Source organism: Microtus oregoni, unplaced genomic scaffold (genome assembly GCF_018167655.1).
Source record: "Microtus oregoni isolate MIOR12 unplaced genomic scaffold, Mior012 000020F_ref0000438, whole genome shotgun sequence".
Classification (NCBI taxonomy): Eukaryota; Metazoa; Chordata; class Mammalia; order Rodentia; family Cricetidae; genus Microtus; species Microtus oregoni.
In genome coordinates, this window is record NW_024543079.1 from 39,508,010 (window position 1) to 39,525,660 (window position 17,651).

Genomic DNA, 17,651 nt, shown 5'->3' on the forward strand with positions numbered 1-17,651 from the left:
GTTACAGTGTATGTGATATTTGTTTGGGTTTTTTGCTAAGTTGGATTTTTTTTATTGTTATTTAATAGTGAGTGCTAAAAGACAAAAGCATCATGGGTAGGAACAGTCAGGAAAGTAAGTTCTCAACTTGAGAGATGTCTAGGTAGAGCTTGGAACCCAGCAGTGCTGGAAGCCAAAGATTATGACAAGGCTAAATAGAGTCTAGTTAGAATTGGGAAGACTGGAAATTAACAAATATTAATCCTTTTTCTTAAAGGACATGAACAACAACAAAAGTTCCCACAACTTTTGTGTGCTTTTATTGAAGGAGCTCTGTAGCAACATTATAGGAGGGTGGACACTGCTCTGTATGTGTCAGGATCACCACTGGGCTGTGAATCAGTCACTTCACCTCCCTGTACAGCAGCTTATGTCATTACCTAAGACCTAGTATTTTGAAGATTTCAGCACTTTTTCTTACAGGTAGCTGTAAGATAATAATGAGATGTTGTTTTTGTTTTCTTGTAGAAAATGCAGTATCCTCTGGAGCTTGGGGAGTTAATAAGATGTCTTTGCCATCTACTTTTCCTATTTTTGAAGATGGAAACAAAGAAAATTATGGGTAAAGAAAGGCCTATTTAAAATAAAGTCAGAGGGCGGGGTGTACATGTCATCATCATATGCTGTAGAGGGCCTTCAGGACTTGAACGTTGTAAGGCAGTGAGGAGATAGGGTGGTCTGGACTTGGGTTCCCGTGCATGAGTTCCAAGACAACAGACCTCCTGTAACAGAAGCACAGCTGAAAAAGAAAGGCAGTCTAGTTAGAAGTTGTCAGAGAACAGATGGATCCATAAAGTACAGGGCCAATAAAGTAGAACAGAAAGCGGCTTATGTTGAGTCATAACTACAGAGAAAATGTAGAACACCTCATTAGTGAGACATCAGGTATTTTCAGGAACAAATGAAGCTATGTGAGTTATAGGCATCTTGGCATGGAGGACCTTCATACTAAGGTAGAAGGGAGACAGCGTGATCAGCTTACAGAGTGATATCCATATCTAGTATAGACACTATAAAAAAGATTTAGAATGTTACCTGTTACCCAGGACATCCTACTGGTCAAAGTCCTTGTTTAATGTGCTTCTAAAATTTGGAACCCAGTGTAATAAAAATGCCTTCTGCTGACAGTTAATTCAGTTTGGACCCAGTTTTGCTATAGTTGCTGTAAAAGTAAGGAATCTTTGTAAGACCATTAACTCCTTACATAGGATAAGTGACAAATTTTTCTAACGCTTTAAGCTTATTTATTTCATTTGTATGTTTTATGATTTATAATTATACAAATCTTTCTTTAGCTTACCACAGGCTAAAAATAAGCCCACAGGAGCCAGGACCTTTGGAGAACGCTCTGTCAGCAAATTTCCTTCAACATCAAATGTAAGTAAATCTCTGCTTTATCAGTGAAATAGGTCTTAGAATCTGTCCTTAATTTTACCAAATGATTATGCTCATCATATGGCATAAGGTATGTGCAACTTCTGGAAAATTCAATGTTGCATGAAAAATATGTTCATTAACAGAATTGAATTCTATATTAAGTAGAGAAAATAAAAATAATTATATGATCCTTACCTCTCAAGGCCATTCCTTTAGGTCGGAGGTGCCACCCAGGAGTATATGTTTTTCTTAGACATAAGAATTGAGATCTACAGTGGGATATTAGTGAGAAACCCAGAAAACTGAAGAAAATAGATCAGTACACCACAGCAGCCAAGCTTCAGCAGTTCATTGACCTGCAGTGTTCTTGTATGTCAGCAGCCATTGCATCTAGACTTTCACAATGGGCCCGAGAATTCCCCATGTATGCTCCCTGTCCATACCCTACATTCCCCTGTGACGGTGATGCCCCAGAAAGGATTCCTCATTGTTAATTTCCCATTCTGAGATGTGCTGCTGAACCCTGGCTCCCTGTTTTAAGTCCATGATAGGTTCTTCTTAATTAACTGTTGTGAGGCTCTCAATTTTTTGATGAACTGCTTAGCCTTACAATTTTCCAAAATAATGGACTGGATTTTAGATTGAGTGCCACTCTTTCAGAACTACATTTTGTTGGATTACTCTGCTACATGCTTTAGCAAACAAATAAAGGTACATTTCTATATATGCTGGTGCTGAGCAGAAACTGGTGCATTTATAACTGTCCAGTTTTTCTTTCATTACTGGAAGGAATGGTGGAATTTGTTTTTAAAAAATGTGGCCAGGCATGGTGGCACACACCTTTAATCCCAGCACAGCAGAGGCAGGTGAATCTCTGAGTTCAAGGCCAGCCTGGTCTACAAAGTGAGTTCTAGAACAGCCAAAGTTACACAGAGAAACCCTATCTCAAAAACCAAAAAGAAAAAAAAAAAATGTGATGTATAAAAAGTATATGTGGAGGGGCTGGAGAGATGGCTCAGTGGTTAAGAGCATTGCCTGCTCTTCCAAAGGTCCTGAGTTCAATTCCCGGCAATCACATGGTGGCTTAAAAAGTATATGTGGCATTTTAAGAACTGAAAGGATTTATGAAGTTCAGTTCTGATGAAACTTTAGTTCTCTTTCCCCACAGATTCTAAAACTTAGCCTATAATTATGTTCTTAAAGAAATGTCTGATTCTATAGGCCATGTCAGGGTAAATAGAAGATGAGCCTGGGGTAGCTTATGCCAGAAATTAAGGATATAATTGTTTTGGTTTTGTGTTTTTGTGAAGTGGGATGGGCAGCACAGCAACCTACTAAACAAGTCAGTGATCAAACCTGGGACAATTTTTTTTAAATATTTATTTATTTATTATGTATGCAATATTCTGTCTGTATGCCTGAAGGCCAGATGAGGGCGCCAAACGTCTTTACAGATGGTTGTGAGCCACCATGTGGTTGCTGGGAATTGAACTCAGGACCTCTGGAAGAGCAGGCAATGCTCTTAACCACTGAGCCATCTCTCCAGCCCCAACCTGGGACAATTTGAAAGAGAAAATAGTAAGGTGATATTAAATTATAACCTAAGAAATAGTGAATATCCATATTCATACAACAGGATAGGAAGAACAAATCTCCCTTACAGAAGCATTCCAAGGAATGTAGAAGGTCACCATTAGAACACTAAGATTGGAACTGCTATAGGCAAGGCCCATGGATGACTACTAATGTCACTGAGAAGAAACAGTCTGCATAGCTCCCAAGCATCTTTTCAAAATTATTAATTACTATATTGGTTTACTATTTCTCTAAGAGGGCCTACGAGATGGCTCAGCAGCTAAAGGCTTTTGCCACCAGTTTGAACGACCCAACTTTGATCCCTGGGACACACATAGTAGAAGAAAAATTGACTCCCATAATTGTCCTCTGACATTCCCTCCCATGAAAGCTGGTACATGTGTGTACCAGGTACACACACAAACAAGTAAATGTAATATTTCTTCATTCTTTGATTATGCCCTCTGAAAGGTAGGGTTTACTTCCCTTTCAGTATGGGCAGGTCATGGGGATTTACATTTAAAAAAAATGGGGAGAGGAAAAATAATTCAGTAAGGAAGTCTCAGGGATACCTGACTAAGTGATTGGGTTAACGTCACAAAATATGTTATGTTTATGGCACATATTCCCAAAGTTTAATGCGATCGTCCCTGATAGTCCTCTCTAAAATATATATCCCTAGTATAAAAGCCTAAACTAGAGACACAGTCACAGGTCATTACCTCTATTCCAAAGCATCAGTGCAAGAAAGTGTGGGAAAGATCCACAGATGGCTGTCATCAGAAGCAGCTAAGTAGACACGAGCAACCACTTGCGATGTACTGACCTATGTTGGAGACTGGGGAGGAAAAAGAGATATCAAATAACGGCTCCTGTTACTAGTATCACTTTGGTTTTTTTGTTGTTTTGTTTTTTACAATAAATCACATTTTAGACAAGATTACCATTAGAGGGAAAATAATGAAGGAGAACAACTCTTTACTATCTTTGTAACTCTTCAAATTTAAAGAATAATGTCCAAGATAAAAATGTTTAATTGTGCCGGGCAGTGGTGGCGCACGCCTTTAATCCCAGCACTTGGGAGGCAGAGGCAGGCGGATCTCTGTGAGTTCGAGGCCAGCCTGGTCTACAAGAGCTAGTTCCGGGATCGGCACCAAAGCTACAGAGAAACCCTGTCTCGAAAAACCAAAAAAAAAAAAAAAATGTTTAATTGTTGCCGGGTGGTGGTGGCACACGCCTTTAATCCCAGCACTGTGTAAGTTCAAGGCCAGCCTGGTCTACAAGAACTAGTTCCAGGACAGGCTCCAAAACTACAGAGAAACCTTGTCTCAAAAAAATAAAAAAAAAGTTTAATTGTTTTATGTGGCTCTTTTGAAGTATGCTAAAAATAAGAGGTTTATATATCTGTTTCTTTAAGTCCTTTTTTTTTTTTAATTTTAAAATGTTTGGGGTTTTGTTTTTTGAGACAGGAGCTTGCTGTGTTGTTCAGGATGATTTTGAACTCCTAAGCTCAAGTGATCGTCTTTACCTCCTCACCCTCGAGAGTTGTTTTTACTCCAGGACTATATTAACTGCCTGACTTAAAGTGTTGATGTGTTAAATTTCATCAACAAAGCAGTCAAATTGCTTTTTTCAGTTCATCTTCTGTTGTAGGAAGTGCCTCACACTGATGAGCTTGTGGGCGATTCAGCAGAATGCAGCACTCGCTTCAACAAAACCCTGACTCCCGGTTCTAAAACTACAGGAGATTTTACATCTGCTGCCCTGCTTTTATCTACACCATTCCACAAATTTCTAGCAAATTCAGTGCAGAGTCCAGAAGATAAAGGTATGTGCTTAATTATTTTAGTATCTTCTGCAAAAATGTAATGTTTAGTATTATAGTTTCTTGAAGATTCTAAAGAGGAAGTTTAAAAATTGTAAAAAGGCTTAAAATCCACTTATGTATGTGTGCATGGTTTTGGTTTTTTTCTTTTCTTTCTTTTTTTACGTTTTGTCTTCATAGTCTATATTTTTTAAAATTTAATAAATAGGTATAAAGTGGAAAAAGCCTGTGCAGTCACTTAGAGGCATATATCCAACAGGAGTGTGTTATATTTTGATAGCAAAGAAAGGACTATTACAAAAAGATTAAGTTATTTAAATATTAGAATTAATAATTATTTTTATTGAGCTATATATTTTTCAACTCCCCTTTCTTTCTCCCCCCTCCCCTTCTACCTTCTCCCATGATCCCCACACTCCCAATTTACTCAGGAGATCTTGTCTTTTTCTACTTCCCATGTAGTTTAGATCCATGTATGTCTCTTGGGGTCCTCTTTGTTGTCTAGGTTCTCTGGGATTGTGAATTGTAGGCTAGTTTTTCTTTGCTTTATGTCTAAAAGCCACTTATGAGTGAGTACTTACTATCTATATTTGTCTTTCTGGTCTGGGTTACCTCACTCAATATATTTTCTAGATCCATCCATTTGCCTGCAAATTTCAAGATGTCATTTTTTCCCACTCTGCAGTGCTCTTTTGTGTAAATGTACCACATCTTATTTATCCATTCTTCAGTCAGGAGGCCTTTAGGTTGTTTTCAGGTTCTGGCAATGACATATATTGCTGCTATGAACATAGTTGAACACATATCCTTGTGGTATGATTGAGCATCCTTTGGGTATATATGCAAAAGTGGTATTGCTGGGTCTTGAAGTAGGTTGTTTCCTAATTTTCTGAGAAATTACCATACTGATTTCTAAGGGGGCTGTACCAGTTTGCACTTCACCAACAATGGAGGAGTGTTCTCTTTATCCCACATCCTCTCCAGCATAAGCTGTCATCAGTGGTTTTGATCTTGGCCATTCTTACAGGTGTAAGATGAAATCTCAGAGTTGTTTTGATTTGCATTTCTCTGATGGCTAAGGATGTTGACCATTTCCCTAATTGTCTTTCAGCCATTATAGATTCCTCCGTTGAGAGTTCTCTGTTTATGTCTGTACCCCATTTTTTTATTGGATTATTTGTTCTTTTGATGACCAATTTCTTGTGTATTTAGACATGGACAAGTATAATATGCATAGAAAATCACATGTTTGTCTGATTTCAAAAGAGAAATTATAAAACTCCTATTAGTCCTAGTTTCAACCTCATGCCTAATGTAACCTCTATATAAAAGATATACATGTAGAGATAGCTCAGCAGTTATGAACACTGGCTGTTCAGTCCTCCAGGGTTTGGTTCCCAGGTTCCACAAGGAAGCTCCCAGCAGTCTGTAACTCCAATTCTAGGGGATCGGATGGCCTCTTCTGGCCTCTGCAGGTACTGCATGCTCAGATGCATAGACATAATATACAAGTAAAACACCCATATGCATAAACTAATTTTAAAAATATGTCAACACTGTACATTTGAATTTAACTCAAGTGTCACTAGAATGAACACAGGTATTAGGTAATTTTCAATCTAAAAGGTTTAAACTGACATCCGGAAGCATTATGCCATTTGGATAACTGTCAGCTTACTAGCTAAATTATATCACTGTCAGTACTTTTTAGAAAGAATAATTGTTTATGAAAGCAATACTGAAGGTATTGATGAGAGAGGACTGCTGAACTTGCCTAAAGGTGAGACGGTCTTTTGGGGTTCATGACTCATGAAAGAGTCTGCGAGACATTCTGCAGGACACAGCAGATAGTGACTGAACTGTCTTTGAAATTTCCTGCTTCATGGAAATGTCTGCTGGATACTATGGGCCTGAAGGCTAAAGATGGATGCCCCAACCATACAAAAAAACTTTGGGTGACTGTCCAGGCAGCAAGATGTCTCTGTCATTTCTAGAGTTTTCTTATTTCTTGTTTACTTAGGTAGTATTATATCCTTCTGGAGTCTTTGATGGAGTTGAAGAATGAATAGATAGTTATAGTTTTCCTTAGTTATGATAAAAGATAAAATAGATATAAATATTGTAACTGTAATTCTTGCTTGACAACTGTTTTGCTATATGTAATTTTACTATGTTAAAGTTAAAGCCTTTTTTGTTTAAACAGAAAAAGGGGAAATGATGTGGGAGTGATTTCTTATTAATAAAGAAACTGCCTAGACCCATTTGATAGGCCAACCCTTAGGTAGGTGGAGTAAACAGAACGGAATGCTGGGAGAAAGAAGCTGAGTCAGGGAGTCGCCATGATTGTCCCACTCCAGACAGATGCAGGTTAAGATCATTCCTGGTAAGCCAGCTCGTGGGCTACACAGATTAATAGAAATGGGTTAGATCAATATGTAAAAGCTAGCCAATAAGAAACTGAAACTAATGGGTCAGGCAGTGTTTAAAAGAATACAGTTTCCGTGTAATTATTTCGGGTAAAGCTAGCCGGGTGGCGGGACACAGCCCGCCGCTCCGTACTACAACATATTGAGATGGCTCAGCGGGTAAAAGTGTTTTCTGTCAAGCCTGACAACCTGAGCTTGATCTCTAGGACCCACATGGTAAGAAGAATGACTCCTACAAGTTGTCTTCTGACCTCCATGCATGTGCTATGACATGCACTCACTCGAGCACACACACAAACAAAATTTTTAAAACAGTATTTAAGTAACTGCTGGAGAATTTTACTTCACTAAATGAAAGATATTCTAATGGGATTATGAACCTAAAAACCTAAAAATTGACTGAGGAATAAGGATATTTTTTGGAGTACTAACCCAGTATGTTTTATTCTTTTTCTAAAGCTTACAGAAGTTAGTTCACACATGGACTATTTAAATGCCATCACAAGTTTGCTACTCATTTTTTTTAAGTTCTTTAAATTGATAAAAACTAATCCATGAAGAGTTCTTCAAAGTGCCAATAGTTACTGTTCTTGGGGTCTTTGCCGTTGTGGTTCTTAAATAGAAGCTAATGTTCTAGTACTAATAAGTAGTAGTATTTGTTTATAAGCAACCATCAGATAAAAATTAATCCAGTATAACACTTGCCTGTAGTAGTATTACATAGTACTAAACAACTTGGTAAAGTTTAGTCTATAATTCTGTCCCATCTACTGTCAATAAAGATGAATTGTTTTGTTTTTAAGTTAGAAGGAACAGTGATTCAAGTTCTGCCAGCATTTAGTTGTTAAACTAAAAGACACACAAACCTTTAATATAAAGCCCTCTGGAAGGGTTGCAGCCTTTTGTTCTCCCTCTGTGTCCTCATAGCAGATTCTCCTGAAACAAGGTATACTTTGCCCCATGCCAGTAACTTTCAGTGGTCTGGTCATCCTGCATAGTGGACTTGTTATTTATTCTTTGAACCCTAAGTAACTTTTTTTTTTTTTTTCAATTCTGGTCTTAACACTTTGTACTACGAAAAAAAAAACACTTTGTACTACGGTACAACAGTATTTTGAAATTGTAGTGAAAGTCAGTATGAAAAGGAGTTCCAGTCTTTGTAACCATATCAAATGGTATTTGTGTCTACATGTGTATGTAATAAGTCTGTCTATAATTTTTTTTTATTTCAGAAAATATGGTAGCTACACAGTATACACATGTGACTTTGGATTCTTGTAAAGAAAATGTGGACCTCTCAAAGGACAGAAAGCTTGGGTATTGTGTTTGTCACTCTCTTCCATTGCTCTTTAAGATACAGTAATATACTGTATTCTAACGTGCTAAGGCTAATAAGATTTTATTCAGTGGTAGTTAATTGAGAAGGTACTGTTTGTTAGTGTAAACATGGTGATTTACCTAAGGACTTGGTATATCAGGGCAGTTAGAGAAGCAACTTGAGTAACAGACCCTGAGCTAATATTTTCTGAAATTCATTCCAGTATTCAAACTAAATCCTCTTTTTGAGGCCAACTATTGCAAAACTAAGAAAACACATATTTGTGCTTTACACACCCATTTAATTGAGAAAACCAGTGCCTTTTAAAGAGAAGATAGAATGTTTAAGCCTCTTTAGGTACTGCTACAAAAGTCAAGTCCCATTGTATTTGATTAGGTTTGTGGATGTAACCAATACATAACATAACCCAGACAAAGTGTTTATGCTGTTTCTGTGTGCTATGTTCTCTTAATCCTTGCAACAACTTGAGTTATGGCAATTACTCCGTTAAACGCTTATTGTAAATGAGGACATCAGGTCTCGAGGACAAAGTCATAGAGCTTCTAATTTGTGGAATTGCTGATAAAAAGCACATCAATTCCATGATACCACACCACCACCAAAAAAAAAAAAAAAAAAGACAGCTGAAAGCTTAAGTAATAAGGTAAAATATCATCTTATTTGACCAGTGGAGATATTGTATCAGAATCTTGTTGAATTGTAATATTTTAGTTTGTCTTAGTGTTGGAAGAGAAGCCCTTTTTAGAATGAAAAACACTCAGTCTTAATTACAGTAGTATTATTTAGATGTAGCTTTGGGTAATAAATTCATTCCCACAATTCCTGTTAAATACCAAATATACCACCTTACCTGTTTATCTAATACATTAACTGGCTTTGGTTTTATTTCTGTTTCTATTCATTATCTTAGTAGCTTGAGTATTTACACATACTTGTTTAATAAAAGTTATTTGATCAACTCAACCTGTGAGACAATTTTGAAACGCTGTTCTTAGAATGAAAGGAAGCTATTTTATTTTGGTCAAATATAATAAGACTTCTAATCACGTGAAGTTTTTTTTTTTTTTTTCTGTTTTCGCACATCCAGTCCATCTCAAGAGAAATTTTCAGCATCTTTAGACTATCCTAGCCAACCTGCCTCAGGTGGTGTGTTCACTCAGGACGCAGTGTTTGGACTTGAGACTTATAAATGCACAAGCACTGACCTTGTGACCATGGAGGACCTACCAGATGCCAGCACTGGACTCCAAGTTGAATGGATGCAGACTAGTTCACTTGGGAACGTCAATGCTCCAAGTATGCACACATGCTCAATCTTAAGTGTGCCATAAGAACAATAGCATGGGAAAGCTTTTCCATGAAAGAACTCAGTGTGGGGACGGAGTAGAAAATAAACTTAGACTTGCAGCTACATCACAAAATAATTCACTACAAGCACATTTGAAATCAGTCAATCTATTTTAATCTTGAAAGGCACCAAGATCGCTACTGTTAGAAAAAGGAACTAGGGGCCTGGAAAGATGGCTCATTGGTTAAGAGAACTTTTGACTGCTCTTCAAAAAGACTCAGATTTGGTTTTCAGCACACATATGATGGCTCACAACCATCTATAATTCCAGTTCTGTTAATCTGGAATCCCCTTGTTATGTCTCTGGGCACCAGGCATACAAAAAGTGCACATATACATATGCAGGCAAACATACACATAAAGTATACACATAAAGCAAATCTTCCAAAAAAGCTTTTCAAAAAGAGTTCAAGGTTGAGAGTTTGCTATTTGTCAAACATATAATCTAATATTACCTTCACCCCTGTATGTAACAACAATTAGTCAAGACTGAATATTAAGAGATATCTTCCTCTGTCCCTTGTTATACAGAAAGTCTTGCATAGTAACTGAGAACATAAAATCAGGAGATAGACTAAGTTCTAAGGCAAGGCTCCAATTCCCAGCCTCCCCAGCCACGTTATGGTGCTTCTCTTTAAATGGATGTTAGTTGGAGAGATGACTCAGGTTGAGTACTTGCTGCTCTTCCCAAGGACCCAGGTTCAATTCCCAGCACCACATGATGTCTCACAACTGTCTGGGACTTCTGAGTCCAAGGAATCTGATGCTTTCCCATATACATACATGCAGACAAACAAACAGGCCAGGCGGTGGTGGCACACACCTTTAAATCCAGCACTTAAGATGCAGAGGCAGGTGGGTCTCAATGAATTTGAGGCCAGCATGGTCTACAAATGAAGTTCCAAGACAGCTAGGACTGTTACACAGAGAAACCCTGTCTCAAAGAAAAAAAAAAGTTAAATATATCTTAAAGTGAAAGTTATACTAGTAACTACCTTAAAGGCTTACTGTAAGAACTAAATGAGTTACTAAATCTCAGAACTATGTTCTGTATATTCTAAGAAAGCAGTAACCATGTAGGAGAGTAGCCTTTTCAAAGCACCAACAGACAGAATGTTTTATAACATCAAATTGGAGAGAAGACTTTGTCCTCCTTTAGGAATTGTTTTCCCTTTTGTGTACACGGTATTCTCGTTGATGCGCATTGTGTGTAGGTAGTGTACTTTGTGTGTGTTAGTGGGGGAAACAGTGAAGAGTATATGTCTGAGCACACTAAAAGCAACTAAATAATAATGGCCAAGTATACTTCAAGGCATGGAGCTATAATTTTTGAAGGCACAAATTCTGCCACTCCAAATGAGTCAGGAAGCAGCTAGTTGATTCCCTTTGTCACAACTGGATAGTCTAAATTTGTAGACCTAACGTGACAATAATGACAATATCAATTTTAGCTTCTTTTATTATTGGATGCTCTAGGATAAGATTTTTTTTTTTTTTTTTTTTTTTTTTTTTTTGGTTTTTCGAGACAGGGTTTCTCTGTGGCTTTGGAGCCTGTCCTGGAACTAGCTCTTGTAGACCAGGCTGGTCTCGAACTCACAGAGATCCGCCTGCCTCTGCCTCCCGAGTGCTAGGATTAAAGGCGTGTGCCACCACCGCCTGGCTCTAGGGTAAGATTTTGAAAGCTTATTTAGTGAATGCTTTTACTTAATTATCTAAAATTCCTGTTAAGATATTTGAATGCTGAATTTTTTTTTTCTTTTTTCTATTTAAGACTTTACTATTGAGAACCCATGGGATGACGAATTGATTCTTAAACTTCTGTCTGGGCTTTCTAAACCAGTGAGTTGCTATTCAAATACTTTTGAGTGGCAGTGTAAACTTCCAGCTATCAAGCCCAAGACAGAATTCCAATTGGGTAAGAATTGCATTGGGTAATAAAACTTTGAATTCTTGTTTATGAGAAACTTATAGTAACTCAAAGATTCTTCTACCCTTTCCACCTTCAAGAAAGAGTTAATACCTACAGTATTGAGAAATTTTGTTAAGATATGATAGTAGAATTGTGATTACTGTTGGGACTTTCATTGGACAATCTATCAAGAGTTAAAAATGCATGTACTCCAAGCTAGAGAGATGGCTCAAAGGTTAAGAGTACTTTCAGAGCCGGGTGTGGTGGCACATGCCTTAATCCCAGAACTCGGGAGGGGAGAGGCAGACAGATCTTTGTGAGTTAGAGGCCAACCTGGTCTACAAAGCAAGTTCCAGGACAGCCAGGACTGTTACACAGAGAAACTCTGTCTTGAACATCATCATCACCACCAAGAGAGCAATTTCAGGAGACCTCAGTTTGGGTTCCAGTGCCCGTATTCAGCAGCTCACAACCACCTAAATAAAAAACTCTTCAAAATACAAAATTGTTCTAACCATCCTAAACTTTTATAAGTATTAACATAGTTATGCTTTGCCTTTCTTATTCTCCTGTAAAACATGTATATTTTCCAAAAAGCTTTACAGATTTCTACATAGTCTTCCTAATACCTCAACAGTTGTGCAGAGCTGGCACCACAGGTAATGGAAGGGCCAGTACCCAAGGCCACACATAAGTATACTGGGCCATCAGAGCTGCCCTCACCCGTTTAGAGAATTTGTAAGGAGGCACTTTGGGGCAGATGTATGTTTTACTTTCATTTAAGTCTGGGAAAACTTCCCCAGATTAAACCCATTTTAATTTATTAAAAGTAGTTCAGGCACCAGGAATTCTTCACTTGGACAGTCCTTATGGCTTTTTGTCAATTTGACATACTTATCTTCCAAGGTTCTTTCCTAATCTATGTGACTCACCTTCTTGGAGAAGGGGCCTTTGCCCAAGTCTATGAAGCTGTTCATGGAGATGAGAATGATACCAGAAGTAAACAGAAATGTGTTTTGAAGGTAAATGAAATGAGTAACTTCTTGTATGGTGTATATGTAAATTTTAGAAGTTATCTTCCTCTGTCCACTCCCCATTAAATACTGATGTCAATGAAGCCTTAGTCAACAGTTAAACAGCTATCCTACGAAGACTCGGAATTGTCTTACCACTAAGATTATCCTGCCAGCCCTATACTGCTGATGAGTGCTTAGCTTGTCCTTGCTTTTTGTCAACATCCTTAACTGGGAGGAGTTGCTTTCTTGCTATTCTTTTACAGAATATGGATAAGGATATGCATAGCACATACCTGATTTGATTTGTAGGTTCAGAGACCTGCCAATTCCTGGGAATTCTACATTGGGATGCAGCTGATGGAGAGACTAAAGCCAGAAGTGCATCACATGTTCATCAAGTTTTATTCTGCTCACTTATTCCAAAATGGCAGTATATTAATAGGGGAGCTCTACAGCTATGGGACATTACTAGTAAGTAATTTTCATGACATGAACATGAAATGCATGTACATTTCTGGTTTTTACCTGTACTATTTTTCACAATTGGAACTTTTATTGGGATAGAAAGCAGGCGTAAAGCCCTTGACTTGAAATTTCATTAATCTTCTGCAGCCAACTTAGGATACCATTTGCATTATTTCTAGAATGCCATTAACCTCTATAAAAACACCCCTGAAAAAGTGATGCCCCAGGCTCTCGTCATCACCTTCGCTATCAGAATGCTTTACATGATTGAACAAGTCCACAGCTGCGAAATCATTCATGGAGACATTAAGCCAGATAACTTCATACTAGGACACACGTAAGTGTGACACTTGAGTGGAGTTCTTCCCTAACATTTCATTGATACCCTTTGTTATTTGTGCTTATATTATTTATTGACACATGCTTGTTTGTATTGATGTAGGTTTTTAGAACAGAATAATGAAGATTTAGCTACTGGCTTGGCACTGATTGACCTGGGTCAGAGTATAGATATGAAACTTTTCCCTAAAGGAACTGCATTTACAGGAAAGTGTGAAACATCTGGTTTTCAGTGTCCTGAGATGCTCAGTAACAAGCCTTGGAACTACCAGGTATGGACGGAAAGCAAGAGGTTTGAAAACATTACACTTACTAGACTTTTAAAATGAGTTTAGAGCTTCAAGTAGTTTGAACTGGTCTCTTGGGCACTGAAGGAAAAGTAGAACGTAAGGCTGAAGAAAAAGAAATTCTACTTTTGAAGAGTCTTCCTCTCTTAATACAGATTCTGTCAACAGAGCAGAAAAGCAAATACATTCTGTGAGAAAGTTTCAGAGTTTTCAGCAGAGTGAAATATTAGTTGACAATTCAGGAAGATACTGCTAATTAGGATAAATGTAAAGTTTTTGAGCCTAGTTTAAACCAACTGCCCAGTTTCCAGATAAGATCTGTGGCTTCCAGAAGACCATAATAAAGGGGGCACAAGTGAGGGCTTTATATCTAGTTCGTTACTCCCAGTAATGCTTCAGGTAGATAAGTGCTGTTCTGGAGGTGGATAGTAGACATTGTGTTAACCACAGATTTGGACCATGCTAGAGTGTTCTGTTCTGTTATATAGATATCACACAGAGGCATTGATGTGTAGTTACACAATAACCACCAGAGTCCCAGAGGATAGAATTGGGGGAGCTGCCAAACTGACAGATTGTTGTGTTTGCACCAAGTGAAAGAGCAGAGGATTTCAGAATTCCATAAATGTAAAACCCTATGGTTCTTGAGCTTCTAAGTTAGAGACCTATTTAAATACTCACACGTAAGTTACTGTTTACATTGCATATGTCTGTTGTCTTCATAGATTGATTACTATGGAGTTGCTGCAACAGTGTACTGTATGCTCTTTGGGACGTACATGAAAGTCAAAAATGAAGGAGGAGTCTGGAAACCTGCAGGTCTTTTTAGAAGGTCGGTTATTGGCATTGGTACTATAGTAATAATAATAATAACAGCAAAATAGTTGATTTTTATCTAGCTAGAAAATGAACCTGGGTAGTAGATTTTGGTAATAGAACATAATCCTCACATTAGGCACTGATCAAATCTAGCATTCAGTGCCTTGTAAAACCATTGAGAACTGACTGTGTGGGTTAGCATTCTGTTCTTTTTTTTTTTTTTTTTTTTTTTTGATTTTTTGAGACAGGGTTTCTCCGTAGCTTTTGGTTGTAGACCAGGCTGGCCTCAAACTCACAGAGATCCGCCTGCCTCTGCCTCCCGAGTGCTGGGATTGAAGGCGTGCGCCACCACCGCCCGGCTTAGCATTCTGTTCTTGACCGTTTTTATTTACTGTAAGTGAAGTCAATGTTGGCGAACCTTGGGGTTTTGTTTGTTTGTTTTCTTGTTTATGTAAATGGGAATGATGATGATTCTGCTTTGCTCAAATTTTATAAGCAAAGAAAATAATACAGGTGAAGTGGTTTTGTAAATTATAAATAAAATGAGGTAACTTCTGTTACAAGACAGGGTTTTTAAGCTTCAGCCCTATGTAACTTTAGTTTATAAAATACTTAAAGGTTAATGATTCGTTTGGAGCTTATCATGTCAGCATTGTCCCTTAAGTAACACTCTGTGAACATACCACTGGTGGTATTGACTTGAAGCTGATTATTCTATACACATATGTTTCCATATATCATATTAACTTTTTTTGAGATATAAAAACATATACAGGGAAAAAAATCACTCATGTGTTAGCCTAATGGAATTTTACATGTTTATTCCTTCCTGAAAAAGATGTATAGTATGAGGTTTTCCTCATTCTCCCACCCACTCACTATCAAAGCAGAAAAGGAAAGAGTTTGCAGAAATTTTATATACATCATGTACAGTAGATTTGGAACCCAAAAGAAAACTTAACAACAGTTGTCCTTTATTCTGTATGGAGCCATCAAATTCAGCAAGTACTTCATTCACATTGTTTCCCTTGCTCATTATCAAAGGACCAGAGGGTCCAGAAGGCCTCCGTCTATTGCCAGAAGCATATAAAATAGCCAATGCTTCTTTCTCAGTTTCCATCTAGAATGGCATTTTAGTATGTACTGCTTTCTCTCTCTCCAGGGCCTTTTCTCCCTGTTTTGAAGTTTTTGTTTTTGGCTAAGACCCTTAAGTGTGAGCTCTGTCCTAAAGAGTGCAGCCACAGCCTCCTTGTCTAGATACCTTGCTATATATACAGTTAGGCTTATCATAACCAAGTACTAGATTATCAGATTCTGGCAGTGTGGTATACAAGAAGCCAAACGAAGGCATATTTTCTTTAAAAGATGATTTTTCTACTAAAGAACTATTGCTCAAACAATATTTGGTTGGGTTTTTAATTCCTCCTGTGTATGATGAATTCTTGGTTTGCTAAGATGCAGACAGGTGAGGGCTGTTCTTTTAACATGTTCACACCTATGGAAAGTAAATGCATGAACAGGTTGCTATGTATGTTAAAGTTGCATTTTTTCTATTGTGATATTTTATCTCTTCAGGCTTCCTCATTTGGATATGTGGGAGGAATTCTTTCATGTCATGTTGAATATACCAGATTGTTATCATCTGCCATCTTTGGATTTGTTGAGACAAAAGCTGAAGATATTATTTGAACAACAGTATACCAACAAGATTAAGACCCTACGTAATCGGCTAATTGTGCTGCTCTCAGAATATAAGCGGTTGAGAAAATAAAATATGGATATGGACCTTATCCAAAAACATTTTGTAAATTTAAACTCCCTCCCACATTGAATCCTGTTTTTTTTCACACTTTTATTTATGTATGTTCAAAAAAATAAAGTCCATAAGGTACACCATGTGTTGTTATAAATATTCTAATGAAATTGACAAAGGACACCCATGTGAAGCAGGCCAATCAGTTGGGTTGCTCTTTGCGTCGTACAAGTTGTCATGAGAATGATTCAAATTTAAATGCCTTCTAGAGGGGCTGGAGAGATGGCTCAGAGGTTAAGAGCACTGGCTGCTCTTCCAGAGGTTCTGAGTTCAATTCCCAGTAACCACATCATGGCTCACAATCATCTATAATGAGATCCGGTGCCCTCTTCTGACCCACGGGTATACATGCATACAGAACACTGTATACATAATAAATAAATAAATCTTTCCTACTGAATATGTCAAGAAGTGTGAAATATTGGTACTTGTGTCAAGCCACATACCACTATATCTTCTAAGGAATATCATGGTTTTCATTGTTATGGCTGTCAAATTTCTCATAAAGTTTTTCTTTTAAGCTGCAGAATAGCAGTTATTGTTTTTCAATAAATGTTCTATATTTACAAAGAAAAAAAAATAAATGCCTTCTAGAAATCACCTTTCTAAACATTGAGCTATTTAAGTCCAAAGTAGGCCAGAAGGACTTAAAATGTACATTTAGTTAGCATATCTTGGATTAGGTTTCATTATGGCACTTTCAGACAAAATTTGTTTTTGTTGATTTTTCTCCCCCATCCTTCTGACCTGTTCGTACTCATAACACACCCTCCCCCCCTAGCTTACTCTCTGCTTTCATGTCTCATCTATCTGTGTCCCTTCCTCAATATTTCTTTTCCTTCTCAAGGTCTTTTAGTTTCAAAGCTACCGTTACTGTTAGCCCCACTTATCTGCATATAAACATTATAAGTTAGGGTCTGCACATTGAATATGCTATATATTTACCCCCATCTGAAACATAGCTGGGAAAGTTTCTCCCCATTGTGTGCTGTCTCTTCACTCTGCTGATAGTTTCTTTTCCTATGTTACTGGAGTTGTATTCAGGAAGTTTTTGCCTGCATCTATGTTTGGTTG

General features: G+C 37.6%; 1 protein-coding gene and 1 long non-coding RNA gene across 2 annotated transcripts in view; one reads left to right on the plus strand and one right to left on the minus strand.

The window, feature by feature from the left end:
- Window positions 1-16,904, plus strand: part of Bub1 (BUB1 mitotic checkpoint serine/threonine kinase) — a 34,374-nt gene extending 17,470 nt beyond the window's left edge. Inside the window, exons 14-25 of the mRNA XM_041670369.1 lie at window positions 508-601; window positions 1,335-1,416; window positions 4,645-4,819; window positions 8,475-8,559; window positions 9,669-9,877; window positions 11,701-11,844; window positions 12,745-12,860; window positions 13,164-13,325; window positions 13,499-13,656; window positions 13,762-13,930; window positions 14,671-14,777; window positions 16,340-16,904. Coding sequence (XP_041526303.1) covers window positions 508-601; window positions 1,335-1,416; window positions 4,645-4,819; window positions 8,475-8,559; window positions 9,669-9,877; window positions 11,701-11,844; window positions 12,745-12,860; window positions 13,164-13,325; window positions 13,499-13,656; window positions 13,762-13,930; window positions 14,671-14,777; window positions 16,340-16,535 — 1,697 coding nt within the window. The 3' untranslated portion in view covers window positions 16,536-16,904. The remainder of the gene's footprint in view (window positions 1-507; window positions 602-1,334; window positions 1,417-4,644; window positions 4,820-8,474; window positions 8,560-9,668; window positions 9,878-11,700; window positions 11,845-12,744; window positions 12,861-13,163; window positions 13,326-13,498; window positions 13,657-13,761; window positions 13,931-14,670; window positions 14,778-16,339) is intronic.
- LOC121460563 lies at window positions 51-14,105 on the minus strand. The gene is made up of 3 exons (XR_005976060.1): window positions 13,972-14,105; window positions 3,714-3,829; window positions 51-778 (listed from the first exon to the last, which is right to left on the minus strand). It is a non-coding gene; the product is annotated as an uncharacterized LOC121460563 (long non-coding RNA).
- Window positions 16,905-17,651: the final 747 nt, after the last annotated feature.